The sequence below is a fragment of the Garra rufa genome, chromosome 10 (genome assembly GCF_049309525.1).
Source record: "Garra rufa chromosome 10, GarRuf1.0, whole genome shotgun sequence".
NCBI lineage: Eukaryota > Metazoa > Chordata > Actinopteri > Cypriniformes > Cyprinidae > Garra > Garra rufa.
In genome coordinates, this window is record NC_133370.1 from 5168373 (window position 1) to 5181191 (window position 12819).

General features: G+C 34.9%; 1 protein-coding gene across 1 annotated transcript in view; it reads left to right on the forward strand.

The window, feature by feature from the left end:
• piezo2b (piezo-type mechanosensitive ion channel component 2b) overlaps window positions 1-12819 on the forward strand; it is a 151711-nt gene that overhangs the window by 34700 nt on the left and 104192 nt on the right. The window contains exon 4 of the mRNA XM_073848538.1: window positions 7612-7654. Coding sequence (XP_073704639.1) covers window positions 7612-7654 — 43 coding nt within the window. The remainder of the gene's footprint in view (window positions 1-7611; window positions 7655-12819) is intronic.

The window sequence follows — 12819 nt, forward strand, 5'->3', positions numbered from 1 at the left end:
TACTAGTATCTAATTAAGTACTAGTATCTAATAAAAAAGTACTGTATATTTATTAGGTACTAGTATCTAATGAATAAGTACTAGTTTTTCATTCCAGTGCATAAGTACTAATATCTAAAGAGTAGGTACTAGTGTCTGTTTAATAGGTACTAGAATCTAAAAATCTGAGTACCAGTATCTAACAAATGAGTACTAGTGTCTAATAAATGAGTACCAGTATCTAATGAATGAGTACTAGTATCTAATAAATGACTACTATAATCTAATGAATGAGTACCATTATGTATTAAATGTGTACAAGTGTCTAATAAATAAGTACTCAATGATCAAATGAATGAGTACCAGTGTCTAATAAATGAGTATACAAGTGTCTAATAAATAAGTATTAGACACGAATAAATGAGTACCAGTATCAATAAATGACTACTATAATCTAATGAATGAGTACTAGTATCTAATTAATGAGTGCCAATAATTAATGATTACTAGTATCTAATGAATGAGTACTAGTGTCTAATAAATGAGTACCACTATCTAGTAAATGAGTACAAGTGTCTAATAAATAAGTACTAGAATCTAATGAATGAGTACTAGTGTCTAATAAGTGCTAGTATCTAAAAGAATTAGTACCACTATCTAGTAAATGAGTACAATTGTCTAATAAATAAGTACTAGAATCTAATGAATGAGTACTAGTGTCTAATAAGTGCTAGTATCTAAAAGAATTAGTACCACTATCTAGTAAATGAGTACAAGTGTCTAATAAATGAGTGCTAGAATCTAATGAGTGCCAGTATTTAATAAATCAGTATACTAGTGTCCAATAAATAAGTACTAGTATCTAATAAATTCCAGTATCTAATAAATGAGTATACTAGTGTCTAATAAATAAGTACTAGTATCTAATAAATGTCTGCTATAATGGAATGAATGAGTACTAGAATCAAATAAATAAGTAATAGTATCTAATAAATGACTACTATAATCTAACGAGTAAGTACTTGTATCTAATAAATGAGTAACAATATCTAAAGATTAGTAGTATCTAATGAATGAGTACTAGTGTCAAATGAGTAAGTTCCAGTATCTAATAAATAAGTACTAGTATCTAATAAATGTCTGCTATAATGGAATGAATGAGTACTAGAATCAAATAAATGAGTACCATTATCTAATGAATAAGTACTAGTATCTAATAAATGACTACTATAATCTAATGAATGAGTACTTGTATCTAATAAATGACTACTATAATCTAATGAATAAGTACTAGTATCTAATAAATGACTACTATAATCTAATGAATGAGTACTTGTATCTAATAAATGAGTGTCAATATCTAATGAGTACCTGTATCTAATAAATAAGTACTAGTGTCTAATAAATGTCTGCTATAATTGAATGAATGAGTACCAGTATTCTAATGAATGAGTACCAGTATCTAATAAATGTCACGACCACACACAAAGGGAGAAGGTGAGTATCTTTCAAGGTATTTATTAACAAACGTGCACAGTACAACACACGTGCAATCGGGTGAAATAAGGTCTCTGTGGTCAAATCTTCAAACAAACACAACAGGTGAGTTCAAGTTCATAAGGATCATAGCGTTAGCAATAGTCACTTCCCTTTAACACGATTAACGTGTATCACAGGAGAACATCAGAGCAATCCACGAGGAGCACAGGAGAACATCGGAAGAATCCACGAGGAGCACAGGAGAGACAACAGGAGGGAGAGAAGATCCACAGAGAAGCATCCATGCAACTTCGATACCAGCCGCTGAGTGAATGTTTGGGGAGAGTATTTGAAGGGAGTGGTGATTACAGGTGCAGGTGACGGTGATAGAGCTCTGGTGATGGGCGTGGTGCAGTGATTGGGACTGAGGGAACGTGCTGAGGGTGTGACATAGCCCCCCCCCCAAGGGGCGGCTTCCAGACGCTCCAAAAAACAGGAAGAAACAGTCCAGGGGAGCGGTGGGGGGGCCAGGAGACTGAGGCAGAACAGGTTGGGCAAAGTCCCTCCAGAGCAGAGCAGGAGATTCAGGAACCCTCCAGGGCAGAGCCGAAGGCGGAGCAAGGGGTTTAGGAGCCCTCCAGGGCGGAGCAGGAGGCGGAGCGGCCCTCCAGGGCGGAGCAGGAGGCACAGGAGCCCTCCAGGGTGGTTTGGGAGGCGCAGGAGCCCTCCAGGGCGGAACAGGGGGCCGCATCATGGACAGGGACCTGGGGAGAGCAGAGATAGAGGAGGCAGACAGAGCAGGGAGGAGCCAGATGGTAGTCCAGAGTCCAGCCCGGACGAGGCCCCAGAGCGGAGTCGAAGGAGGGAGGAGCCATGGTGGAGAGATGGCAGATGACACCCTGGGGACGAGCGATGGAGACGGAGCTACTGGCAGAGGTGACCCAGGTGGAGCCGAGCAGACGGAGGGCCAGGGTGACACAGAGGTTCCAGAGGGCCAAGGCGGAGCTGATGGCTCAGGCGACTGAGGCGGAGATGTGGATCCGGAAGACCGCAGCAGAGCCGGAGCGACAGAGGACAAAGGCGGAGCTGATGGCTCAGGCGACTGAGGCGGAGATGTGGATCCGGAAGACCGCAGCAGAGCCGGAGCGACAGAGGACAAAGGCGGAGCTGGAGGGAAGGAGGAGCCTGACAGAGCCGGAGGGACAGAGTGACAAGGCGAAGCCGGAGGAATGGAGTCCCGAGGCGGCGGATGGTCGACGACTGACCAAGGCGGAGCCGGAGGGACGAGGGAGCCCGGTGGAGCTGGTGGGATGACGGGCCACGGTGGAGATGAGGGAGCCAGGAGCCAAGGCGGAGCCGGGGGGACGAGGGAGCCCGGTGGAGCTGGTGGGATGACGGGCCACGGTGGAGATGAGGGAGCCAGGAGCCAAGGCGGAGCCGAAGGGTCGGAGGACCGAGGCGGAGTCCAGGACTCGGAGGCTGGAGGTAGAGACTGGGGATCGACCTGCCTAGGCGGAGCTGGAGCCTGGGAGTCCCGAGATGGGTCCACAATCCTGGATGGCGCAGCCTGAGGGAGAGCTGAGGGACAGACAGGCACTAGCAGAGACAGGGCTGAGGAACTGGCTGCTTTGAGTGGAGGCGGGAGAGGGAGGCTGGGTGGGAACTTCAGAGACTCTGGACGGCTGGACGGGACCAGCGCGGATTCAGGAGAACTGGACAAGACCAGTGGAGATTCTGGACGGCTGGGCGGAACCAGCGGGGACTCAGGACGGCTGGGCGGAACCAGCGGGGACTCAGGACGGCTGGGCGGAACCAGCGGGGACTCAGGACGGCTGGGCGGAACCAGCGAAGGCTCTGGAAGGCTGGATTGCACCAACGGGGGCTCTGGGCGGCGTTCTTGAGGTGCGGGCTCTGGACGGTGCTCTTGAGGAGCGGGCTCTGGACGGCGCTCTTGAGGAGCGGGCTCTGGACGGCGCTCTTGAGGAGCGGGCTCTGGACGGCGCTCTTGAGGAGCGGGCTCTGGACGGCGCTCTTGCGGCGCAGTCACTGGAGGGCGCTCTGGCGGCGCAGTCACTGGAGGGCGCTCTGGCGGCGCAGTCACTGGAGGGCGCTCTGGCGGCGCAGTCACTGGAGGGACATCGGCCATTTTGGCAGGGGAAACCGGAACGTCGGCCATTTTGCGAGCTAGCATGGCCGCCCGCACTGACCTCAATGGTGGGTCGCGCACGCTGGCCATCAGGATTGGCCACGACGTAGGAGGGTTGGTCGCGGGCTCCAGGCTGGCAAGGTGGGAGAAGCTATTGGTTTGGTATGTGAGGGGTTCAGGCGGGGGGTAAGCCGGCAAGACGGGCTGGGTTTCGTAGTGGGTTGGATGAGGAAACTTACCATCACTCTTTATTTCTTTAACCTCGATACTAGAGCCATTTATATAAAGAGTGAGGTTGATTAGTTCAATCAAGGAAAAATCAAATATGGGGGAGTTGCATCGGATTGTTTCCGCATCCAAACCCATACGAAACACCACAGCAAGAGCGAAGTCAGGCCAGCTTACCTGATGGGAGAGCTCAAGGAATTCCTCCACATACCACTCCAATGTTCGCCCACCTTGCCGTAGGTTCCGTAGCCTGTCCTCAGCGTCCGACAGTTTTAATGCTTCGGGAGAGACACCGCTGAATGCTGCGTTCGCCTCCATGAGTGAGCTGAAGAAATTATTTTTTTTGATGGGCTGGTATCCTGTCACGACCACACACAAAGGGAGAAGGTGAGTATCTTTCAAGGTATTTATTAACAAACGTGCACAGTACAACACACGTGCAATCGGGTGAAATAAGGTCTCTGTGGTCAAATCTTCAAACAAACACAACAGGTGAGTTCAAGTTCATAAGGATCATAGCGTTAGCAATAGTCACTTCCCTTTAACACGATTAACGTGTATCACAGGAGAACATCAGAGCAATCCACGAGGAGCACAGGAGAACATCGGAAGAATCCACGAGGAGCACAGGAGAGACAACAGGAGGGAGAGAAGATCCACAGAGAAGCATCCATGCAACTTCGATACCAGCCGCTGAGTGAATGTTTGGGGAGAGTATTTGAAGGGAGTGGTGATTACAGGTGCAGGTGACGGTGATAGAGCTCTGGTGATGGGCGTGGTGCAGTGATTGGGACTGAGGGAACGTGCTGAGGGTGTGACAATAAATAAGTAATAGTATCTAATAAATGACTACTATAATCTAATGAGTAAGTACTTGTATCTAATAAATGAGTAACAATATCTAAAGATTAGTAGTATCTAATGAATGAGTACTAGTGTCAAATAAGTACTAGTATCTAATAAGTTCCAGTATCTAATAAATAAGTACTAGTATCTAATAAATGACTACTATAATCTAATGAATGAGTACTTGTATCTAATAAATGAGTGTCAATATCTAATGAGTACCTGTATCTAATAAATAAGTACTAGTGTCTAATAAATGTCTGCTATAATTGAATGAATGAGTACCAGTATTCTAATGAATGAGTACCAGTATCTAATAAATAAGTAATAGTATCTAATAAATGACTACTATAATCTAATGAGTAAGTACTTGTATCTAATAAATGAGTAACAATATCTAAAGATTAGTAGTATCTAATGAATGAGTACTAGTGTCAAATAAGTACTAGTATCTAATAAGTTCCAGTATCTAATGAATAAGTACTAGTATCTAATAAATGTCTGCTATAATGGAATGAATGAGTACTAGAATCAAATAAATGAGTACCATTATCTAATGAATAAGTACTAGTATCTAATAAATGACTACTATAATCTAATGAATGAGTACTTGTATCTAATAAATGAGTGTCAATATCTAATGATTACTAGTATCTAATGAATGAGTACTAGTGTCAAATAAGTACTAGTATCTAATCAGTTCCAGTATCTAATAAATTAGTATATTAGTGTCTAATAAATAAGTACTATTATCTAATAAATGACTGCTATAATGTAATGAATGAGTACAAGTGTCTAATAAATGAGTACTAGAATTGAATAAATGATTACCAGTATCTAATGAATGAGTACCGCTATCTAATGATTTCTAGTATCTAATGAATGTGTATACTAGTGTCTAATAAATAAGTACTAGTATTTGATAAATGACTGCTTTAATGTAATGAATGACTATATTCTAATGAATGAGTACCAGTATCTAATAAATGAGTACTAGCAGTATCGAATGGTATTGTAGTATCTAATGAATAAGTGATAGTATCTAATAAGTACTAGTATCTGTAATGAATAAGTTCTAGTGTTTGGATGAATGAGTACTAAATGCCATAACTAAATGCCATAACCCTGATAAAACATAATCATGGAGTATTGCTCATAATGATGGTAATAATGGTGTGTAGAATGAGTTGCTGAATTTGACGTTTGACGGGTTTCGATCCACCTTAATGGAATGAAATGTAATCCATTTGTCTTGGTGAACTGACTAATGTGTGGTGTTCTCCTTTCTGTCTAAAAATAGCCATTCATAATATTTGCATCCGTACATTCATCGTCAGGTTTGTTGTCGACATTAGATTGGTGTCATTAGAACAAACATCCAGTCAGTGTACTGTAATATTGTCCGTCAGTGAAATGTTGGGCTGAATCCAGGCAGTGAGTCTGTAAGTGACTTCAGTCTCAAAGGCTGTTCAATACCTAATTACTCTCCTAATTTACTAAGAACACAGTCTGATGTATTGATTTGAGATTACTGTAAATAATACAGACACGTCTGAAGTTGAGCTCATTTTCCTTTGGCAGCACCATGCAACGGATGTCAGACATTAAAGCAATAGGCAGTGCTTTACAGTGATTTTACCACGGTTAAGGGGTATTGTTAGATAAGACATGAGGTGGAGTGCCCCAAAAAACCCTTTACTATATTAAATACTACAGTGCACAGCTTAAACGTGTTTTTTTGAAGAACAAAAGGTGACAACAGCAACTTGATTAAAACACACCAATGTTAATGTTTAATGCATATGTATTTATTTTTAATTATGTTTATGCTATTATTATTATTATTATTATTATTTATTCTATTATATCATGGAACAATTTTGATGTATTAACTAAGAAAAAGGACTGTCCACTGGTCATTATTGCAAAATAAACCAACAAAGTGGAGAAATCTTTGTTGAAGATTAAAAAAAAAAAGTGTAATATAATTTCTATTTAATATACATCTTAGAAATTAGCTAAATAGGTGTTAGTATATTTATGTATGTATTTGTTTAGTATTATTATATTTAATTATATTGTTTATAATATTACATTTTAAATTTTCAATAAACTCATATTTAATAAAATATTTTCAAGTTTTTTATCCAACCTAGAAATCAGCTGAATTAAATAAAAAGAAAAGAATAAAGGGTAAATAAAGGTAGAAGAGCAGTTCTCTTTAAATTGAGATAAAATACAGATAAAAATATAAAAATGTTAAATATGTAAATATGCCAGTTCTTGAATTATTTTGTATGTATTTATGTCTTCATTTTTTTGTAATATTATTTTAACATTTTTCTTAATTATTATTTATATTTTTAATTAGGTTGGATTAATTATTTACATTTTTGTCTTAATTATGTTAATATTATTTTAATATTATTTATATATATTTTAGTATTATTGTTATATATATTATTTTAACATTTGTTTCTTAATTATTTTTTATTATTTATATTTTTAATTATTTTAAATATATATATATATATATATATATATATATATATATATATATATATATATAATTATTATTATTATTTTAATGCAGCTTGTAAATCAGTGAAATAAAATGACAGAGCAAAGATCAAAGGGTAAGTGAAAATAGAAGCTATCTCCTTAAATAGAATGACCTGCTCTTTTTAAAGATTACTTGTCATCTCATCACATTAATCACATGGACGCATTAATTCAGTCTTCCTCAAAGTAGCTCGGAAATGACCCACAGTGACCCTGCAGTTTGACAAAGCAAATCACCTTGGCTTTTATCATTGTTTTACGAAAGGCCACGGCGCGAGTAGTTATCGGCGAATCACCCTGCGCTTTCAAAGTCAGTGTTGTGGAAAATTCTATACAATGGGTAGTAAAGCTTTATCTTTTCTATTTACCAGGTTCGGTGTGGGAGAAGTCAATACGACAGATTGGTTTCGAGAGGTGAGTCCAATCGCTTTTTTTAATCGCAAGCCTATAAACTGCTTGAGAAAGGTTTCATTTCATGCCTGTTTATCAAACTCTTGCATATTGCTACTGTGAATCTGAAAGGTTTTTAATTGGAATTTTTTTACTGCGGGAAATCTTTTGGCCTGTATTTTATTTATTTATTTTTTACAACTCCTTTATAGGAAGACACTAAACCTGCAACAAGCACTGCAAAAACATCCCAGATAATTGATTGAGTTTTTATGGAAAGCTTTGAAGCTTCCTGTTGCTACCAGAACTTGTGAGAGCGGTTTGTGTTGGGAATAGCATACTAAATTCTCTGCAGTGTATACTGTAAACTATATGCTATTAAAAAGTCATTAGTGGTTCATATATTTTAATGTAGACTTCTGTTCAAAAGTGTGGACAAACAAGTCTCTTCTGCTCACCAAGGCTGTATTTATTTGAGCAAAAATACAGTAAAAATAGTAAAAACTGTGAAATATTATTACAATTTCAAATAACTGTTTATTATTTAAATATATAATAAAATGTAATTTATTCCTGTGATCAAAGCTGCATTTTTTTCAGTGTCACATGATCCTTCAGAAATTATTCTAATTAGCTGATTTGCTGCTTGAGAAACAGGAACAGTAGAATTTTTTTTACCTTTCTAAAAGCAAAAATAATATTTTGTACGTACTGTACATACTACATACTGCAAATTAATAAATAATAAGCTTAAACTCATCTCACTTTGAAAGAAAAAAAGATAATTTCCCAAGGGTCATTCTTTTCCACCTTTCAGTCAGATATTGCAAAAAAGGATTATATAATGGTAAAATTAAACCATGTTCTTGACAGACTTTTGGGAGCCTTTGGTTTGGGTTCATAAAGGACAGACTGCGAACATCGAAAGTTTGAGATATTTAGTTACAGGACTGGTCATGTGTGCTGAATGGAATTGAAAACAAATGTTTTGATAACGCTTAATGGACCAGTGATACTTTATTTTGTTTTTTTGTTGCATTGCTATAAGTAGCCACACCCACGATATAAAGCCCCACCCACTACCATAAGTAGCCCCGCCCACCCTGACATCTCATTATGACTTTTAACAGTACATTAAATATCAGATATTTTTCACATTTAATGTTGGCAAAGATGTTTTGGAAATAATAAGATGTTTTATGTCAATGGCAGTTTTATTTTAGTATCATTGAAATATTAATATTAATTTTAAATATAAAATTTTCTAACCAAAAATATGTTTATATACATTTTATTGTAGTATTATATACATATTATTGTAGTATTTATTAGTAATTGTTGTACATCACTTTAAACTAAATAAAAAATGAGCTAGCTAAAAAAGAAATAAAATAATAATAATAATAGTTTTAAAAAATATCTATATAATTTTATACACAAAATAATAATAAATAATAATGTTTACTATCAAGTTACACAAAGGAAAATGAGAAATGTTGGCCACTAACTAAAAATATTTATAAAAGAAATTATAAAACAGTTTAATTTTAGTCTGTTTTTAATTTTATTTATTTTAAATTTAATTTTATAGGAAGAAATACCACATTTTAAACTAACAAAACTCTTTCATTTCAGTCTGTTTTTAATTTTATTTGTTAATTTTTTATCATTTAATTTAATTTAATATTATAGGCAGAAATACTACATTTAAAGGTAACAAAACTGTTTAATTTGAGTCTGCTTTTATTTTTATTTCTTTTATTTTTATTATTTTATTTTCAGAAATACCACATTTTAAGGTAACAAAACTGTTTAATTTGAGTCTGTTTTCAATTTTTATTTTAGTTAATTTTTTTAACTTATTATTTTAATTTAATTTAATTAAACAACCGTTTGATATAAAATAATTAACAACTGTTTAATTTGTTTTTATGTATTTATTTTATTTGCTTTTATTTTATCAACAGAAATACCACATTTTAAGGTAACAATTGTTTAATTTGAGTCAGTTTTCAGTTTTATTATATTTATTTTTTTATAATTTAATATTAATTAAATATTAATATAATTAAATTTTAAATTTAATTGAATTTAATTGTAAATGATATTAAATGTATTAATAATAAACTGTTTAATCTGAGTCTGTTCAGTTTTATTTTAGTACATTTAATATAATATTTAATTAATTTAATGTCATTTTTTATAGGCAGAATTACTACATTTTAAGGTAACAGCTGTTTCAGTTGATTTTATTTTATAAGCAGAAATACCACATTTTAAGGTAACAACTGTTTAATTTGAGTCTGTTGTCAGTTTTATTTTATTTATGTTTTATAATTTAATATGAATTAAATATTAATTTTAAATTCTTTTTTATTATTTAATTTAATTAATAACAACTGTTTAATTTGACTCTGTTTTTACATTTTATTTCATTTTATTTTATAGGCAGATATCCAACTTCATATAATAGAAAAATAGCATATGACCCACTTGATGATTAGTTTTGAGCAGTACAGCCGAGTGCAACTGGTATTGTTTTCTAGCATAATACTATAAGGATGTTGTTGGCCTTGTATTTATTCCCAACACTCAAAATCAGTTAAAAGCGTGTAATATCGTGCACTCATAAGAGGGATGTGTTTTGAGTTTGAAGTACTTGAGCAAACAGAGACAGATAACATTACGCTCCACTTACGCTGCGGCCAGCTGTCTGCCGTCCAGCATCGCGGCTCCAAACTTCAGCGTCCAAACCAGCCCTTTCCCCTGATGAACACTAAACCCAATTAAACCTGACCCACTCTTGACAGCCCAATTTTTTTATTCCTGTGATCAAAGCTGCATTTTTTTCAGTGTCACATGATCCTTCAGAAATTATTCTAATTAGCTGATTTGCTGCTTGAGAAACAGGAACAGTAGAATTTTTTTACCTTTCTAAAAGCAAAAATAATATTTTGTACGTACTGTGCCCAATGTACATACTACATACTGCAAATTAATAAATAATAAGCTTAAACTCATCTCACTTTGAAAGAAAAAAAGATAATTTCCCAAGGGTCATTCTTTTCCACCTTTCAGTCAGATATTGCAAAAAAGGATTATATAATGGTCAAATTAAACCATGTTCTTGACAGACTTTTGGGAGCCTTTGGTTTGGGTTCATAAAGGACAGACTGCGAACATCGAAAGTTTGAGATATTTAGTTACAGGACTGGTCATGTGTGCTGAATGGAATTGAAAACAAATGTTTTGATAACGCTTAATGGACCAGTGATACTTTATTTTGTTTTTTGTTGCATTGCTATAAGTAGCCACACCCACGATATAAAGCCCCACCCACTACCATAAGTAGCCCCGCCCACCCTGACATCTCATTATGACTTTTAACTGTACATTAAATATCAGATATTTTTCACATTTAATGTTGGCAAAGATGTTTAGGAAAATAATAAGATGTTTTATGTCAATGGCAGTTTTATTTTAGTATCATTGAAATATTAATATTAATTTTAAATATAAAATTTTCTAACCAAAAATATGTTTATATACATTTTATTGTAGTATTAGTAATTGTTGTACATCACTTTAAACTAAATAAAAAATAATGAGCTAGCTAAAAAAGAAATAAAATAATAATAGTTTAAAAAAATGTCTACATAATTTTATACACAAAAATAATAATAAATAATAATGTTTACTATCAAGTTACACAAAGGAAAATGAGAAATGTTGGCCACTAACTAAAAAATATTTATAAAAGAAATTATTTTATTTTATAAAACAGTTTAATTTTAGTCTGTTTTGAATTTTATTTATTTATTTTAATTTTATAGGAAGAAATACCACATTTTAAGCTAACAAAACTCTTTCATTTCAGTCTGTTTTCAATTTTATTTGTTAATTTTTTATCATTTAATTTAATTTAATATTATAGGCAGAAATACTACATTTAAAGGTAACAACTGTTTAATTTGAGCCTGCTTTTATTTTTATTTCTTTTATTTTTATTATTTTATTTTCAGAAATACCACATTTTAAGGTAACAAAACTGTTTAATTTGAGTCTGTTTTCAATTTTTATTTTAGTTAATTTTTTTAACTTATTATTTTAATTTAATTTAATTAAACAACCGTTTGATATAAAATAATTAACAACTGTTTAATTTGTTTTTATGTATTTATTTTATTTGCTTTTATTTTATCAACAGAAATACCACATTTTAAGGTAACAATTGTTTAATTTGAGTCAGTTTTCAGTTTTATTATATTTATTTTTTTATAATTTAATATTAATTAAATATTAATATAATTAAATTTTAAATTTAATTGAATTTAATTGTAAATAATATTAAATGTATTAATAATAAACTGTTTAATCTGAGTCTGTTCAGTTTTATTTTAGTACATTTAATATAATATTTAATTAATTTAATGTCATTTTTTATAGGCAGAATTACTACATTTTAAGGTAACAGCTGTTTCAGTTGATTTTATTTTATAAGCAGAAATACCACATTTTAAGGTAACAACTGTTTAATTTGAGTCTGTTGTCAGTTTTATAATTTAATATGAATTAAATATTAATTTTAAATTATTTTTATTATTTAATTTAATTAATTGTATAGGCAGAAAAACCACAAGGTAACACTGTTTAATTTGACTCTGTTTTTAAATTTTATTTCATTTTATTTTATAGGCAGATGTCCAACTTCATATAATAGAAAAATAGCATATGACCCACCTGATGATTAGTTTTGAGCAGTACAGCCGAGTGCAACTGGTATTGTTTTCTAGCATAATACTATAAGGATGTTGTTGGCCTTGTATTTATTCCCAACACTCAAAATCAGTTAAAAGCGTGTAATATCGTGCACTCATAAGAGGGATGTGTTTTGAGTTTGAAGTACTTGAGCAAACAGAGACAGATAACATTACGCTCCACTTACGCTGCGGCCAGCTGTCTGCCGTCCAGCATCGCGGCTCCAAACTTCAGCGTCCAAACCAGCCCTTTCCCCTGATGAACACTAAACCCAATTAAACCTGACCCACTCTTGACAGCCCAATTTTTCAAGGCCTACCTTGATGTTTGTATACTCTGGGCCCACTGTGATTCTATTAAGTGCGGTTTCCTGAGTACGGGAATCTCCACCTGCACCTTTTTCCAAGCAGCGCTGGTCGGACGGCTCGATT